A 15,214-nucleotide genomic window follows, 5' to 3' on the forward strand; every position below is an offset into this window, starting at 1 on the left:
GCTTTTAAGCAGCTAATGCTGTGCGGATGAGGACTCAAAGAGGGGAAGCTCCGAAGCTCGCTGGGACATGGCTTCTGGAAGACGTCGAGAACAGTTCCAGAAGACTGCCTCTTCCGGTCACATGCTGACCTTGGACGAGGCGATCGTGACAAACGCCAGAGAAATGGTTGGACGCAGCAGTGGAGTTGGGAGAGACGCTTTTATGTGGTTGTTGGTGGGATGGTGGTGGGTGGTGGGATCTCAGGCGCGGGATGGAGTTGAGGCGCGCACTGTGTGACCACCATTTTCTAGGTTTGATACAGTGTGAACATGACATCTCACTATTTGTGATACGTCATCCAAAACATCAGCCCACGGACCTGGAATGCTTCTCCCTCATGAATCAATCACAAGACAAATTGCCGACCTTGATCGGTCCGGCAAAGCAAGAAAAGAAACGTAAAATCATGAGAGTCATCATTATTCCCTAATTCGCAGCCGACTTATGCGTCACTCTGGTCCTTTCCCACGTTTGCTATCGCTAAATGCTCCCTCGCAATGCCTTGTTCAATCTGATGTACAGCCCAGCTTGAGTGCCTCACCACTAACAAGCTATCTTCACCCTCCACCACCACAAGCCATTGTCTGTTCGAAACTTCTCGGTCTCGCCATGATCTGATGCTTTACTGTACAAGCTTTATCTTCGGTCTAAGCGCTCGACACCCTCTTACTGCTTCTTCTTGGCCTCTCTTGGCCCTTCATCGTCGCTCTTGTTCTTGGCCGCTTTGGTGCCGTCTCTACCCTTCTCCTCCTCCTCAAGCACCTTCTTCACTTCCTCACCACCAAGGTCCTTGTTCTCGTCCCAATCAACGTCGTATTCGCTCGCCACCACCTTGATCTCATTTCGCAGAGTGTTGGCCTCGTGCACCAACTGTTCCCACTTTTGCTGGTTGAAGCCACGCTCCTGGTACAAGGCCGTCTGGCGCTTCGAGACCGTCACCTTCATAGCGGCCTTGTAGCTGAGATCCTTGCTGATGTAGAGGAACCACAGGTAACCGCCCATGATGGTCGATAGGCCAGCGAGATATGTCACGGGCTCCACCAGATCCCATCCCCATTGCGTGTGGAATGTAACATAGTAAACAACCCCCCACCATCCAGCCAGAGCCGCAAACCCTCCCTGCGCAAGCCTGTGGGCTCCTTGGTGAGCAAGCGCGTCGCATTCATTCTTGACCTTGGCCATGGTATCAATGTCGCGAGACATGCGTCTTAATCGCATGCGCATGTAGTATGTGCGGTCTCTGAAGCTGGGAACTGCGACTCGGAGCTCTTTGCTGTAGCCCTCGATGTCGATGGCAAACTCGCGCCCTCTGGCTGCGTCTCGAATAAAGTCGCCGACCTCGGTGCTGCCGCTCCAGCGCACCCAGTTGGCCTCTTTACGAGAAGGACCCTCGTGGCCGAGTCCAGAGTACGAAGCAACGTTGGCCCCATTCTTTTTGTCATCCTTTTTTCCATGTTGCTCTTCTTGATCTGCCTCGGCGCGAAAAACAATGTCGGGAAGTTTCTCTCGGCCCTTGTAATGTACTGGGGGAATCTCGGCCTGAATGAGTCGCTCAAGGTAGGACAGGGGTTGTTGAGGATGGACAAGCAGCGCTAATGGCTCAACTGTGTCGTCTGCATCCTTCACATCTTCACCCACTGGTCTATTGACGTGTTCTTGCTCGGGGTGGAAGGGCATCGGTAGGATCAATTTGAGGAGTCGAGTCGGCGTCGTTAGGAGACGGCCTGGGTTTGTTAGTATTTATTCGATCGAGGCATCTTGGGTATTTACCCTTGGTCATATCCTCCTTCTTGGGAAGATCTTCTTCGCCCGCCCCTGTCTCGGCTTGACTGTCCATTCGGTGCCATGGCCGGTCGTTTTCCAGCGTTTGGGCGCTCGTGCCAGAGGTGACCTTGCGCACTTGTCTCTTGTGCGCTCTGTCTCTCAAGTCTTCATCTCTAGTCGCAGCTTGCTCCTGCTGGAAGTATTTTGATGTTATGAATGTTCGTGTGAAGGGTGTCTGGGCTGTTTCGCATCTGCAAAAGGTTGGGGAGAATGTTTGAGTTGGCAGTCGCGTGCGCAGAGCTGGAGAAAGACGCAGCGTCGCGCGTCTTAGTGCGTGGTTCATCTCGGAGGTGCTTCTCGAAGGAGTGATGAGGAAAGAGAGATAGAAGGTAGGCTGTCTGACAAAGATAGCAGACAAAGGGACGTATGAAGTGGAAATAAGAATATTTACAGGTCTTGGTATCCCTTGGCCTTTCTATTCACGGCCGTCGCAAGCTGCTCAGCTCAACTTGGCAGAGGCATCCGTCGATGGTCATGACGTCAGCATCTGCGGTAGCTAAGAGCTCCGTCCCTGGAATCATCATGCACCTAGCTTCTGATTGGCCGTGTCTGGAACACGGTCTCTTGCTTGTTCCTGGAATCCCTGCTGTCAATCTCGTCAATTGTTGTGTTCTGACAATTTTGCTCATCTATTACTACCTAACCTAGTTCTGTCTTGAGCTGGCCATGCGGGTCAAGAAATGAACAAGGCATGAGAACCGCATAGAGCCAGTCTCGCTATCCCTTGTCTTTGCTTCGCTCTATTCATTCCTTGCTCTGGTCAATGTCTTTTTCGTGCCTCCTACGGACCGATTCGGCTTCTATGCCTCGCAACAGGGCCGAGACATCCCACTTCCGTGTGTGCGAAATGGAGCGTGTCGGTAACAAGAGAATGCGAAACACTGCACCTATGATCATGATAGCTTCTCCTCCATAGTATCCCGCCTAGTATCCGATACCTCTGTGCTTTGTCTAATACCCGTCTAAATTGATCTTTATCCAGGAGGTCCCAGATAGTTGACTTCTATCGGAAGAGGTGAATGTGAGTGTACGATCGATCAGTCGTTTACCTAGCTTCCCCTGTAGATATTTAATATAGAGTCGATGTGTTGAGCAATCAACAGCCAGCTTCGGTAACTTATCTTGATGTAGTTCCCCAATCCATCAGGATTATCCAACGGTTTGATACCTAGGAACCATCACAAAGGCTTAAGTGATCAAAGCAACCCAGGTAATGATCATTCACTAACTCCCATGAAGCAATTCGCTTTTCTGTCTATAGCCACGAACGAGGTCGCCAAAGAAACCCATGCAGTAATTATTCACCAACTCCTAGGAAGCAATCCGCCTTTCCGTCTTAAAACCACCAGATAGACCAGTCCCTCTGAGCCAGTCTAGGCACAGCTGAGGGCACGTACATCTCTGTCTCTCACCACACCGCAGCGAATGAGCGACTCTATAATCTCCTTCCTGATCTGATCCCGTCTGTCCATCTCCTCTTCCTCCCGGGCTTGTCTCGTCTTTTGTATCCGGGGTTTTTCATCCGACAGCGAGTGGAACAGCCACGAGTTGTTATGCCCTGCCATGACTCGAATCTGCATGATCTCGAGCTTGGCGAGCCTCCGGTTCACGTTGTTGCTGACGTGACCACTCAGTTGGTTGGGCTTGAACTTTTCAGGCCTTTGACTGTCTGTTTGAAGCCCTTCTTCTGCTCTCGAGTCCAGAACTTGTTGCATCCCAGGGTGTTTGCCCATGCCAAAACACCCCGGTTGCGCTTCTTCTCCCCGACCCAGATATACATGTCGAGAACCAGGAACTCATCATGCTCGTACTCCATGTCCTTGTCCTTGGTCTCAGTTGGGGCACAGGGATCGACGGCTTTGATGGGAAGTCTATCTCCACCAATCGTGATCATCATGAGCGGAGCTTGAGCGTGTTGCGAGCCGATGGAGTATTGGCTCAACATGGTAGGATTCTGAGCCTCCTCCTGGGACACTTCGCTCATCGACGGGGATAGAGACATGACTTGGTATGGCGCCGTTAGTCTGGGCTGGTGGGCTGAGCCTGGCTGGCTGCCTATAGATGAATATCCGAAACCCATAGTGGCAGTCGGGGAAGTCGAGAGCGAGTTGGTGTGATGTTGAAAGTGTTGGTAGAGAACTAAAGACTCAGTGTAGCTTGAGACAAGTAGTAGGTAAGTGTAAAGAGAATAGAGCGTAAGTTGATAGTAAGCTTGTTAATGATAACAATCATAAGTCGATGGTAATTCTCGGGTGTTGAGTTGATATAAGAGTAGGAAGAGAAAGATGACTGAGAGAGGGTGACGAAGGGATTATATGGACACTCCGATGCGACTTCCCATTCCCAATTGCAGCCTGCTCGACGACATTGGTAAACAAACAAAAGAAGGTTAATTGAGTCACCGGGGAACCTGATTGTGAAAGCATGCGATGCTGTGCCGAAAGCTTCTCTCGATTCTCGGTCTTGTAAGATAGACATTCACGCATCCTAGCTCAAGCGCTGAGAGACTACTCCTATCCAATGTATCCGTTACAGTTTCTCTCCTACTTCGATTTCCTGCTCTTATTATTTTCGGAGGAACTATGAAACCTCCTTCTCTAGGTTCTGTCTTGATGCTGGCCCTCACGCTCATCCAATCTGACTATGGCCACAGTCCTGTCCCTATGTAGACCTAATCTTCGTGGACTCTTCACACGAATAAAGCCAAAACTTTCTTTCAATTGAGACTTGCCGATAGCTTTACTTCTTTATTCTTCGTGCAGTCCTGCTGGGGAGTTCTCTTTAACCCCAGGGGTCCCCATTCCTATATTGACTTGGGCCAGACCAGGTTAACTCAACAACGAACCTACATATTTAAGAGCCTTCTGCACCATCATTAGACGTTCCAACGGTAGATCGTCTTGTAACCACAGCAACAGCGGCAGCAATGCCACGAATTGGGTTGCATGTCGCCCGTCTTCTGCAAGTTGAAGCTTGGTGATAAAAGTGGGCATATCCGCGTGACTCGGGATAACCTCAACGTCCAACATTTATGATGACGATAAGTCCCGAGTCGATATCGGAAACTGAGCATCACCTGCAGGACCCCATCAACCAGCCTCGGTCGCATCTGCCCGAAAACGACAGGGATCCAACGTTGAGGGGATTCGCGGATCACAAGCCCAGGGGTCCAATAGAGGGGTTGAACCCCGCACTAAGCCCCTTCAGGCTACCACCTCTGTATGGCGCCGAGAGTGCTCATCTCCCCAACTCTTCCCGACAATCAAACAAGTCGGTGTAGTCGAGATTGCTTTTTCCTCGGGCACGAGTCTGGTCTTGTGTTGTTCAATTGAGCGAGTACTTGAGTTCTGAGACATTCTCTTCCTTTAGACTTTGCCTCTTGTCATCTTCTTTACCCTCACACCCAACAGATACCCCCTCCGCGACAAAATGGCCGACAACAAAGTCTATCGCGCAAGCACCACGGCGCCCGTCAACATTGCTGTTGTCAAGTACCTCTCTCGACTCTGAATACCCTCAACATGTCTAACATTAAACAGGTACTGGGGCAAGCGCGATCCCAAGCTCAACCTTCCCACCAACAGCTCCCTCTCCGTCACCCTCTCGCAAGCCGACCTCCGAACCCTCACGACCGCCTCTTGCTCCAACTCGTACACCAGCGGCGACAGCCTTACCCTCAATGGAGAATCCGCTGATGTCTCTGGCGCCCGAACTCAGGCTTGCTTCCGTGAGCTACGGGCTCGTCGCGCCGCTCTTGAGGCTGCTGACTCTTCGCTGCCTAAGCTCTCCACCATGAACTTGAAGCTTGTCTCCGAGAACAACTTCCCCACTGCTGCTGGGCTTGCTTCTTCTGCCGCTGGCTTTGCTGCGCTTGTCCAGGCCATTGCCCTCCTTTACGAGCTCCCTGACTCACCCTCGGACCTCTCGCTCGTTGCTCGACAAGGTTCTGGATCTGCTTGCCGCAGTCTGTTCGGTGGCTATGTTGCATGGAGAATGGGAGAGAAGGACGATGGAAGCGACTCCAAGGCTGAGCTTGTCGCCCCTGCGTCTCACTGGCCTGAGATGCGAGCTCTTATCCTCGTCGCCAGCGCCGCCAAGAAGGGTGTCTCGTCCACCTCTGGCATGCAGCAGACCGTCGCCACCTCTGGTCTCTTCAAGGAGAGGATAACAAACATTGTCCCTGCCAACATGGCCTCGATGGAGGAGGCCGTCAAGAACAAGGACTTTGCCAAGTTCGCCGAGGTGACGATGCGCGAGTCCAACTCCTTCCACGCCACCTGCGCTGACACCTACCCCCCCATCTTTTACATGAACGACGTGTCCCGAGCCGCCATCCGCGCCGTCGAGGACATCAACACCAAGGCCGGCAAGACCGTTGCTGCCTACACTTTCGACGCCGGCCCCAACTGTGTCGTGTACTACCTGGAGGAGAACGCAAACGCCGTTCTGGGCACTTTCTACCAGGCTCTTTCCGGTGTGGATGGCTTCAAGGAGAATGCTGCCAGCGCCAAGTCTGCTTTCGAGCTTGACAGTGGTCTTGCTGCTACGCTGAAGGAGGGCGTGAGCAGGGTCATCTCGACTGGTGTTGGTGAGGGTCCTATCAAGACGGAGGAGTATCTGGTTAGTGAGGATGGCGAGGCTGTCCGACGGTAGATTGGGAATGAAAAGCAAATAATTCGACAGAAATGATACACATCGGAATAGCACCGCATATACGATTAGGACCCAAAGTCAGTGTGATTGTACGATACCGACGGATCAACTTCGCAACAAGGTAAGGGATATCACAGCATGCAGTTGGTAGTAAAGAGGTAGCCTTTAATCCTCTTGCCAGAATGTTAGGGTTTCCAAGATGAATCATGGGTCATACATCCAGTCGATACGGGGTTGACAGCTTCATCGTCACATGCCCATTTACACAAGCAGGCAGAGAGGCCTTCGCCGTCAAGACCAGACCTGCCAAAGTGTTATAAGGAGGTTAAACCCTTTCTCTCCCACCCTAAAAGCATATACCAGTGCTCAGCGTGCGTCCTGGTCAAGTGGTAAACCTCTCCTAAAATCCGCTCCTATAAACCTTCTTCTTCTCTCCGCTCACCTAAATCCACCTCTGACCAGTCGGTACCTAAAAAACTACCATCCACCTAAAGACCACTCTTTTTGGTTGTTGATGTGTTCAATTCCATTAGATGGCCGCTTGTAAATACGAGGAGAATGCTGTGCATCATAGTATACGGAGACCCATACCCCGTCGTCTTACAAGACTTGAGACAACATCACCAGCATCGACATTAGCAAGCTGCACCTCGGCGACATGCGAAGCTGGCCCAAAAGACAGGTTGTTGGGTTCAAGTGAGGATAGATGGCTCTACTAGAAGTAAAAAAACATGTTGTACTTTTTTCATTTTCGTTTTTAGTCCCTAAGGTTAGGTAACCATTTTCTGACCCTTTCGAACAGTGAGCAGTGACGAGTCGCGGGTAGGTCGTCGTTTGAGCACTGTGCCACAAGTGACGCTTCTCCCTCACAACCCCAGCTCATCTCATCTCCTCCTCGCATCAACACCATCGCGATGGAAGGCCTCACAAAGCATCTCGGCCGCGGCCGTGAGGTCGAAGTCATCGACCTCGACAAGTCAGGAAATGTCGCCCGCCGCTGGGTGCACATGCCTAGCAACCGCGTACGTCGCCCTCAATCACAGGCAGAGCTGCCGCTGACATTCACGATAGATCATTCGCAAGGCCAAGCCCAGCCTTTTCAAGCGCTCGATGCGCAAGATCCTCATGGACGCTTTTCTCCCCGTTGGATACCCCCATTCTGTCTCGGGTGATTACTTCGCCTACCAGTTCTTCGACTCTCTGCAGGCCTTCTTCTCCACCATCACCGCTCTCCTCGCAAACAGAGCCCTCCTCCAAGGTCTTGGTGTCGGAGATGCCAACTCGTCTGCCACCTTTGCCATGCTTCTCACGGTTCTCAAGGATGCCATGTCTCGCGTCGCCACAATTATTTTCGCCCAGCAGTTTGGTCTTCGGATTGAGCCTGATGCTAAGCGGTACCGTTTCCTGGCTGATCTGTTCAACGACACGGCCTTCTTTCTGGAGCTCTACAGTCCTTACTTTGGTCCCTACGGCAAGATCTTGGCTCTCACTTCTGGTGAAGCCCTTCGCGCCCTTTGTGGTGTTGCAGGTGGAGCGAGCAAGGCTGCTCTGAGCGTTCACTTTGCAAAGCACGACAACCTAGCTGAGCTCAACGCAAAGGAGGCCAGCCAGGAGACTGCAGTCGGCTTGATTGGCTTACTCGTCGGAACATTCGTCGTCAAGCATGTTGAGGATCACACGAGCGTCGTTTATTTGATGACGGTCCTTGTCCTCGCTCACCTGTGGATGAATTATCTGGGCGTCCGCAGCGTCTGCATGAGCGTTCTTAACCGACAACGCGCCACGATCTTGTTCGAAGAGTATCTCAAGTCAGGAAACGTCTTGACTCCTGGTGAAGTCGCCCACCGTGAGAGTATCCTCTTCTGGAGCCCTGTTGTTCGAAACCGACATGGTCAGCGTATCGCACGCATCGAGATGGCCGATAGCTTCGGAAACGCAATGGGAGGTCAAGAAGCTCGCGTTAACATCGCCATCCTCGACGGTCTGATGAGCACCCTGTTCATCTGGTCCCACGCAAGCCACAAGCACATGCCCATCAAGATCATGCTCTGGAAGGATTCAGAGGCCGGCCATGCCATCAGCGCGTGGTTCATGGCCATGGAGATTGCCTGGCAGATGGACAAGGGCAAGGGCTACACCGAGAGACTGGATCGCATCTTCTGTGGCAAAAGTTCCCGCCCCAGCAACTGGAACACCGAACCCAAGAAGGACGGCGACCAGATCGATGAAGATTACCAGCAGAAGTACGACGACCGTGAGCTTTGGGAGGAGATGCTCGCCAAGGGATGGAACCTGGAGTCTCAGGCCTTCGAGACCGAAGCGCCTGTTCGCATGGCCATCCTGCACGAAGACAAGAAGGATCAGTGAAGATGTACGGACCGGTATGGATTACACGGAGTTTTGGCGTCAAGGAACAAGGGCATCGCCTCATGAGCGCGCGATGGATTTGACATGTGTAGAGTAAAAAATACCCAGAGATGCAGCTCAAGAGAGCTTTCGAAATGATAATTGGAGATGTTGCTAGAGTCCCCCAGACCCGTTACGCCTTTTTCTATATGCTTTTCCATGTTGTACACTTTTCCCAACGCCCAAATGGATATCATTCATCATACAGCTTTTCATACAACACATACGCATACACACCCTACGCCAAATATGCCCACCTCATGGCTCGCATCTTGACACCCTCCCACGTATTCAACTTTGGTCGCACATCCAAGTAAAAGCTGGGCCCGCCCTTGCCGTCTGGCCGCCCGGCGTAAAAGTCAATTACGTAGTCAACCCGGGTACCACAGCGGTCAATGACCCAGTCGTGTCGGTCAAAGGGCGCCGTGTACCCGAGGATGGTGTTGATGCGGGCAGTGGGCGTCATGTGGTCCATCTTGTTGGCAAAGGACTCAAGCTTGGGTCCATCGCATCTTGTACAGTCAGTATTTCAGATAGAATAAGAGGATTGGAGGCTTACTTGGTGCCCTTCAGGTAGGGAGCTTCCCACTCCTTGATCTCCTTCCATGCCCTCTCATTCACAGCATTGTGAATCGGAACCACAGTCTTCATATCCGCCACTCGCGCATCATATCCCTTGCGCTTCATGGCATCGAAAAACATCTTCTCTGAAGGATATACCCAGTTGCCCGAGGGGTCCAAACCCGTCTCCATCTCATGATTCGCAGGTTTCGCAGGCTCCTCCTTCCCATGATCCACCGGACACACAGCAGGACCGCCAGACGTTCGTGGAATCGTAGAAACAACGCGATCTGTGTCTAGACCATCGTTGGGCGTAGGAGGATGGTGGGCGGGTGCAGGCGCAGGCGAAGAGGACCACGGGAGGTATGATGTGAGGGTTTGAGACCACGACTTGGGCTTCGCTTGCGCTGTATGATCGACGGGGCACTTTGCAGGTTGTGCTTGCGCCTTTGCGGCTTCGGCTTGACGAGCTTGTTCGAGCCAGGCCTCGCGGGCCTTGTGGTCGACGGGACAGGCAGAGTTGTCGTCGGCCATTGCGTCTCGGTTCTCGAACTAGCGTTACCAATCGACGGTTTGTGCTACGGTATCGTGTCGTGGGAGAGTTCAATGGCAAGTCGTGATGGCGTAATTCGTCGTGATGAGGATGAATGGTAATGCGCCGGGATGGATTGGCTCTGTCTTTGTCATGGCGGGATAAAAAAAAATTGGGCCGGTTTTTTACCGGGTCCGGGCCGGCTGGGCTTCGGCATCTTCAGCTTCACTTGGTGATGGCTTCACTTGCGACAACCTCAAATGTCTATAGTTGATGTTTGTTCAGCTCGAATACAATTCAAACACATTTTGATGCCATACAAGTCCGTCAATCATTGTCATACAGTCCAATCCCAATCCCCTATTTTCCGTGGTCCCCCAACGCCTCATCCATAGTTCCGAATTCCAATCATCTTTTCTTACAAGATCGCCAAACCGAATGCCTTTGTCCCATACCTTCCGGACTCTCCATTATCTTCCTCTGAGTGAGAGCGTCTCACGATGCTAGGAAAAGCCTCGTTCTCAGGCATAGCGCCACGTCATGACGCGGAATGCCAGTCGTTGCTGGCGGTTCGGGTATTCGCCCCGGTGCCATCCTTTCACTTCGGAAATATCCTGCAGAAGCCGACTGAACTCGTCAGTGCGGGGGAAGCTCTCAGGCTTGATCTCATAGTAAATCCGATCCCCGAGGGGATAGGTGGCCGAAGAAGTCTGTGGCTCGAGATCTTTGAGTTCCCTCTTGTACCACTCAAGGATATGCCCTGCGGTCGCTTCGAAATCTTCCGACAGCGGCTTTGACTGCGAATCTTGAAATTTGTGAATGACGATGTATAGAACTCGAATATCCGGGCAGAGCGGTAGCATGTTCTTCAGCCTGTACGTGAGCTCACCAGGCGCGCCCGGGAGCGGACAGTCTGAATGGTGTGCCACAATCTGATGCGGCAAATAAATCTCGGGAATGGTGTCGTCCTTCTTGGATCTTCCAATGTTGGGTATGACCATCAGATCCTTTGTAGCATCCACCTTGATGCGTTTGGCCGTGGGTGATTCTGCCTTTATAGGCGACATGGGATCGCCCACATTCGAACGGTCCTCCAGGCGGAATGGCACTTCGGGTCGCCAAAGTCTCCATTGCAGCTTGGCAACGCCAGCTCCAGCGAGCCCTGTTGCCATTACATTTCGGGTTGTTTCGTTGGGTCCAATGCGCGGAGCGTGCTGTTGTCTGATCTTTCTGAGACCCCATCGGATTGTCGTCGAGCCTGGCGCGATTGGGGTGGCTATGAATCCCACGTTGTAACCTCGTGGGCTATCCACGTCAATGGCAAAGACCCAAATCTTATCCTGCAATTCCTGCGGGAGTTTGGGAAAGATACGAAAGGTTGTCAGACCCGGGCTAGCAAGTTAAGCCATGGTGGCTAAAGACACAGTGCTAGATAGTGAGCTTTATCAAACAACGCTTGCTAGTGACGAAGGACGTTGGGCGGGTACACCTTGCGCTTGATGAAAGGGAAGAAAAGACAGTCAAGCATCGGCAAGCCGAAGGCTGAGATGATAGCTTGGGCAGACGAGGAAGAGGGAGAGATGAAGGCGATGCGGGTGAAGAGAAATCTGCGAGAGAGAGGAGTGGAAGAAGAGAAGACAGAAGCGTGGAAGAATGGGCTTGAGGATGGAACTTGTTTGTTTACATAGACAGTGGCAGTGATTCACTGTCACAAACGCATCTGAGGTTGAGGCTAAGCTCCAGCACTGGCGACGGGCGCCACAGGGGTTGAGATGCTGCAGCGCACGGCGGTATTGGATATGGGCTGCCTAGGCTCTAAGGCCAACTGAGAAGGCCCTGAGGCCCCCTCCTAGATATTCATGTCACCCCGAGCCCTAATTTGCCTCTGTCTACGTGCATGTTATACGCAATGTTTCTGGCGATGGGATGTAGGCCGTACCGAGGCGGGTCCTGGGAGCATGCTGGCTGGCTTACGATGTCCAGAGATCTCCTTGTCAAGGCCGTATAGAATCCCATTACCGTGATATCTCGGAAACAAAGACTGCTTAAAATGACGTGCGCACAGATGGCCGAGATCCTGATGCTTCTTTCTTCCCTGTGGCGGTGATGCATTGTTCGCCTCGCGCGGTGACAAAGGAGACAACGAATGACTACCCACGACAATGCCCGGCACAGAGCATCTTTGGTTGTATTTAGCATCGGAAATTAAAATACGCATTCATTGCGAAGTCACGCGTGCCAAGAATCCTACGAAACATCGAAAGCCAGAAGGACCTGCTCCTCAACCAGGATAGGGGGCTTCGTGGCCGAAGCAAGACTCTGCCCTCCGTATACGTACACCGTCATAGAAACGCAGCCAATATCTCGCTCCCATTGCAAGTTTACCTCGGTATTCGGTAGATCTATAATCAAGGCCACACAACAAGAGCGGATAAGGAGGTGGCCCAGGTGCCCTAGGAACTCGTTGATCAACGGTCGGAAAGCGCAACTTGGGATCTGAGATGCCGGCGTCTCGCAGCTCGGAATAATTGTTTCGCACTCTCTGTACACTCGCGCCGCTATCTGCTTCTTTGCGGTCGTGGCCTCGGAGTGATAGGGCTGCCATTGTCAGTGTCTGGCGCATCGTCAGTGGATGAATAGCCCAGTCCAGGGCAAATAACTTATTTCATGCTTCCATCCGTAGACTCTAAAGCCTCTCAATCGTCTTTCATTCGCGAAACACGAGACATCTTGCCCAAATCGTCGTAGTCTCCGACCCAAGCACTCAGCCGCCGGCGCAGCGAATGAGACGAATACCTCCAACGCATCGTAGATCGACAGGGCCCTCGAGGCCGTAACTTCGCGATAGCTTCTTTCGAAAAACATACTCATCCTTCCAGGTTCTTTGAAAGCCAAACTGCTTGGAGTTGCCATCCCTAAAGGTCACTCGAGTGCTTGGGGCGTGCGTCGCATCGTCGAATCGAGCCAGCGAATCGGAGATCCTGATGAAGGAGTCACAGTTAGCTCTCAAAAACGGCACTTGAATGTCCCAGGAGCTCAATATCGAAAATAAATACCATACCATCGGTGCCTCTGGCCCTGTCGTGAAGACCCTCGCCCAGAGGCCAAGTCGTGGGATACACCGCAGAACTACCTTCAGAGACGGAGATTGATCTGCTGAGAATACAAGAAGGCGGATGCCTTGCGTGCCTACTGTTCATAGTCGAGCGAGCAAACTTGGTCGGAAATGGCCCCGGATTGCATAGCAGCTACCTTCCATCCTTCACCCAGAACTGGGATCAATGGGTACGAAGAGACGAACAAGCTCTGTTTTGGACCAGAAGGTCGAAGGCAAGAGTGTTTCGAGTCGCTGTGCAGGAATCAAGGCTTGAGAAACAAGGCGCAGACCTGGGATGCCACTCAGCCGGGTGTGTCATGATTCTCAGAGGCTTGGGCGGGAATACTCGGGGAGGGGTCGTTCCCGTGGTAGGTAGCTGTCGGTATGAGCTTCTTTTCCTCGTCTTGATGATTCTCGAACTCTCTTGGCGACGTGAAGCCAAATTCCGCTGGTTGGATATGAGGTTCCGCCTTGGCTATAGTGTTCTTACCACCAGCTTACCTCTTCGCCAGGGAAAAGCGCGGCGAGAGCTATGTGGCTAATGTCTTTCTCGTGGTCCTGTTGTCTGCGTATCAGCTCGAGGTGCTTTTGCTGCTTTCTGAGAACGTCCGAGAGCACTCAGGTCGCATGGTATCGGCCAGAGTGTCGGTACGTTTTCCTAACCACATCGGCCTTCGTTGTGATGGTCCACTCACCCCCCATGGATGAATGGACTGTCCAAGCGGGCTGAGAGCCGGCCATCGATGCGAGTGCCATTGTTTAGTGAGTGAGTCCCCTATAATTTTCAGCAAACGGCTCCAGCTCCCCGCCAGTAGTGCCAAAGCTCGACTGGCACTGCCCGCTTAACTCCTGGGACCCATCATGCGGATGTCTTGTACCATTGGTCCCCTCTGTCTAACCTTGGTAGAGATTCACGCACAGATTAAGACAGCATTAGCTTTAAATACAGGTTGCCATGTCTAAGGGGGCAGAGGGCTCCGTTCTGATCTGGTGAGCCCGAACCACGTGGGCTACCACCTCGCATCGTGCCTCAGGTTTCCTTTTCTCCCACCTTCTCCTCCTCCAAACATCGCCAAGTTCCCCCCCAAGTTCTCACCCCGTCAATCTTGTCATGGAACGACCTCCCTTCCCCTTTATTATTGTCTGCAATGATGACAAGAAGCCGTCAGCCACAACAGCAAAAAACACAGTCATTAATCCGTCTTGACATTTTGCCCGGTTACTTCCTCGTCGGGGTACCTTGCTACCACCCACACAATCGTCTTTGGTTGTCTCCCCGCGAGCCCAGCTACCAAGGCAAGACCCTTGGCCTTGTTCATCACCCTTGGAGAGTGGACCTCGAACACCATGAGGGAAAGTTAGGCATTCAACAGCTGATCTCAGTGGAAATACCTGGCTAATGAGTAATGATAGTGATGATAGTGACAGACCAGTACCAACTGACTGGGGAACACCACCTCACGTCCTGGCTCTCAAGCTTCAACCGCAATTGCGGAGTGCCATTTCTGGGGACATCCCGCAACGGAGGAAACAACGGCGGCCCCAGAGACAACGAGTAGAGCTCGGGTGAGCTTCAGACAGATGGTGAAACACAAAAGAGTGGCCATACCGAGGATACACACCATGAAGTCGTGCCGTCCTCACCCGAGCCCTTCGGACTGATTCTCGGCCCTCAAGCAACTGCCAACGGCCAGGATGGTCACCCACCGCCCAGAAAGATGGTTTGCGAGGAGGCGGTGATCCAAGATACACATATTCGATGCAGTTTCCCTCAGGGAGATCGACTTCATGGAGAGGCCCCGATCCAGTCCATCTTGATTGCTCCGCCCTCTGCCTCCGGTCTCCCTCCTGTCACTTCCGGATCCTGTGGCCGAACTTGCCAAAGGGGACGCACGAGAAGAGGAGTGCTGTTAACAGCACACAGCCGTATGTCATTACCAAGTCATCTTCACGGGAATCATCTGACATTAGTTACAGCTGAGATCCTCCAGCCAGGACACAACGACGATCGTGTTTGTACTAGGGGCTGGTCGGGGGCAGTCCAAGATCTACAAAACGCATGGTCTCGGTCGAAGTGCTAGGAGTCAGCGACGGACGCGGC

At 52.5% G+C, this 15,214-nt stretch overlaps 5 protein-coding genes across 5 annotated transcripts; 1 reads left to right on the forward strand and 4 right to left on the reverse strand.

Annotated features, from left to right (window-relative positions):
• Positions 1–706: 706 nt before the first annotated feature.
• LRP88_11835 (uncharacterized protein) lies at positions 707–1,717 on the reverse strand (the record flags this gene model as incomplete). Its single annotated transcript, XM_083248250.1, has 1 exon — positions 707–1,717. One exon carries the CDS (start codon positions 1,715–1,717, stop codon positions 707–709), a length of 1,011 nt encoding a protein of 336 aa, XP_083095680.1.
• A 1,777-nt stretch (positions 1,718–3,494) lies between these two features.
• LRP88_11836 (uncharacterized protein) lies at positions 3,495–3,944 on the reverse strand (the record flags this gene model as incomplete). The annotated part of the gene is made up of 1 exon (XM_083248251.1): positions 3,495–3,944. One exon carries the CDS (start codon positions 3,942–3,944, stop codon positions 3,495–3,497), a length of 450 nt encoding a protein of 149 aa, XP_083095681.1.
• A 1,349-nt stretch (positions 3,945–5,293) lies between these two features.
• LRP88_11837 (diphosphomevalonate decarboxylase MVD1) lies at positions 5,294–8,884 on the forward strand (the record flags this gene model as incomplete). The annotated part of the gene is made up of 6 exons (XM_083248252.1): positions 5,294–5,355; positions 5,404–6,513; positions 6,569–6,594; positions 7,320–7,537; positions 7,589–8,678; positions 8,748–8,884. The coding sequence occupies 6 exons, from the start codon at positions 5,294–5,296 to the stop codon at positions 8,882–8,884; spliced, it is 2,643 nt and encodes an 880-aa protein (XP_083095682.1).
• A 277-nt stretch (positions 8,885–9,161) lies between these two features.
• LRP88_11838 (cytochrome c1 heme lyase CYT2) lies at positions 9,162–10,018 on the reverse strand (the record flags this gene model as incomplete). The annotated part of the gene is made up of 2 exons (XM_083248253.1): positions 9,162–9,435; positions 9,483–10,018. 2 exons carry the CDS (start codon positions 10,016–10,018, stop codon positions 9,162–9,164), a joined length of 810 nt encoding a protein of 269 aa, XP_083095683.1.
• Positions 10,019–10,537: 519 nt separating this feature from the next.
• LRP88_11839 (uncharacterized protein) lies at positions 10,538–11,188 on the reverse strand (the record flags this gene model as incomplete). Its single annotated transcript, XM_083248254.1, has 1 exon — positions 10,538–11,188. The coding sequence occupies one exon, from the start codon at positions 11,186–11,188 to the stop codon at positions 10,538–10,540; it is 651 nt and encodes a 216-aa protein (XP_083095684.1).
• Positions 11,189–15,214: the final 4,026 nt, after the last annotated feature.

Source organism: Fusarium phalaenopsidis (genome assembly GCF_050370095.1).
Source record: "Fusarium phalaenopsidis strain FUZ10S chromosome Unknown contig_32316, whole genome shotgun sequence".
Classification (NCBI taxonomy): Eukaryota; Fungi; Ascomycota; class Sordariomycetes; order Hypocreales; family Nectriaceae; genus Fusarium; species Fusarium phalaenopsidis.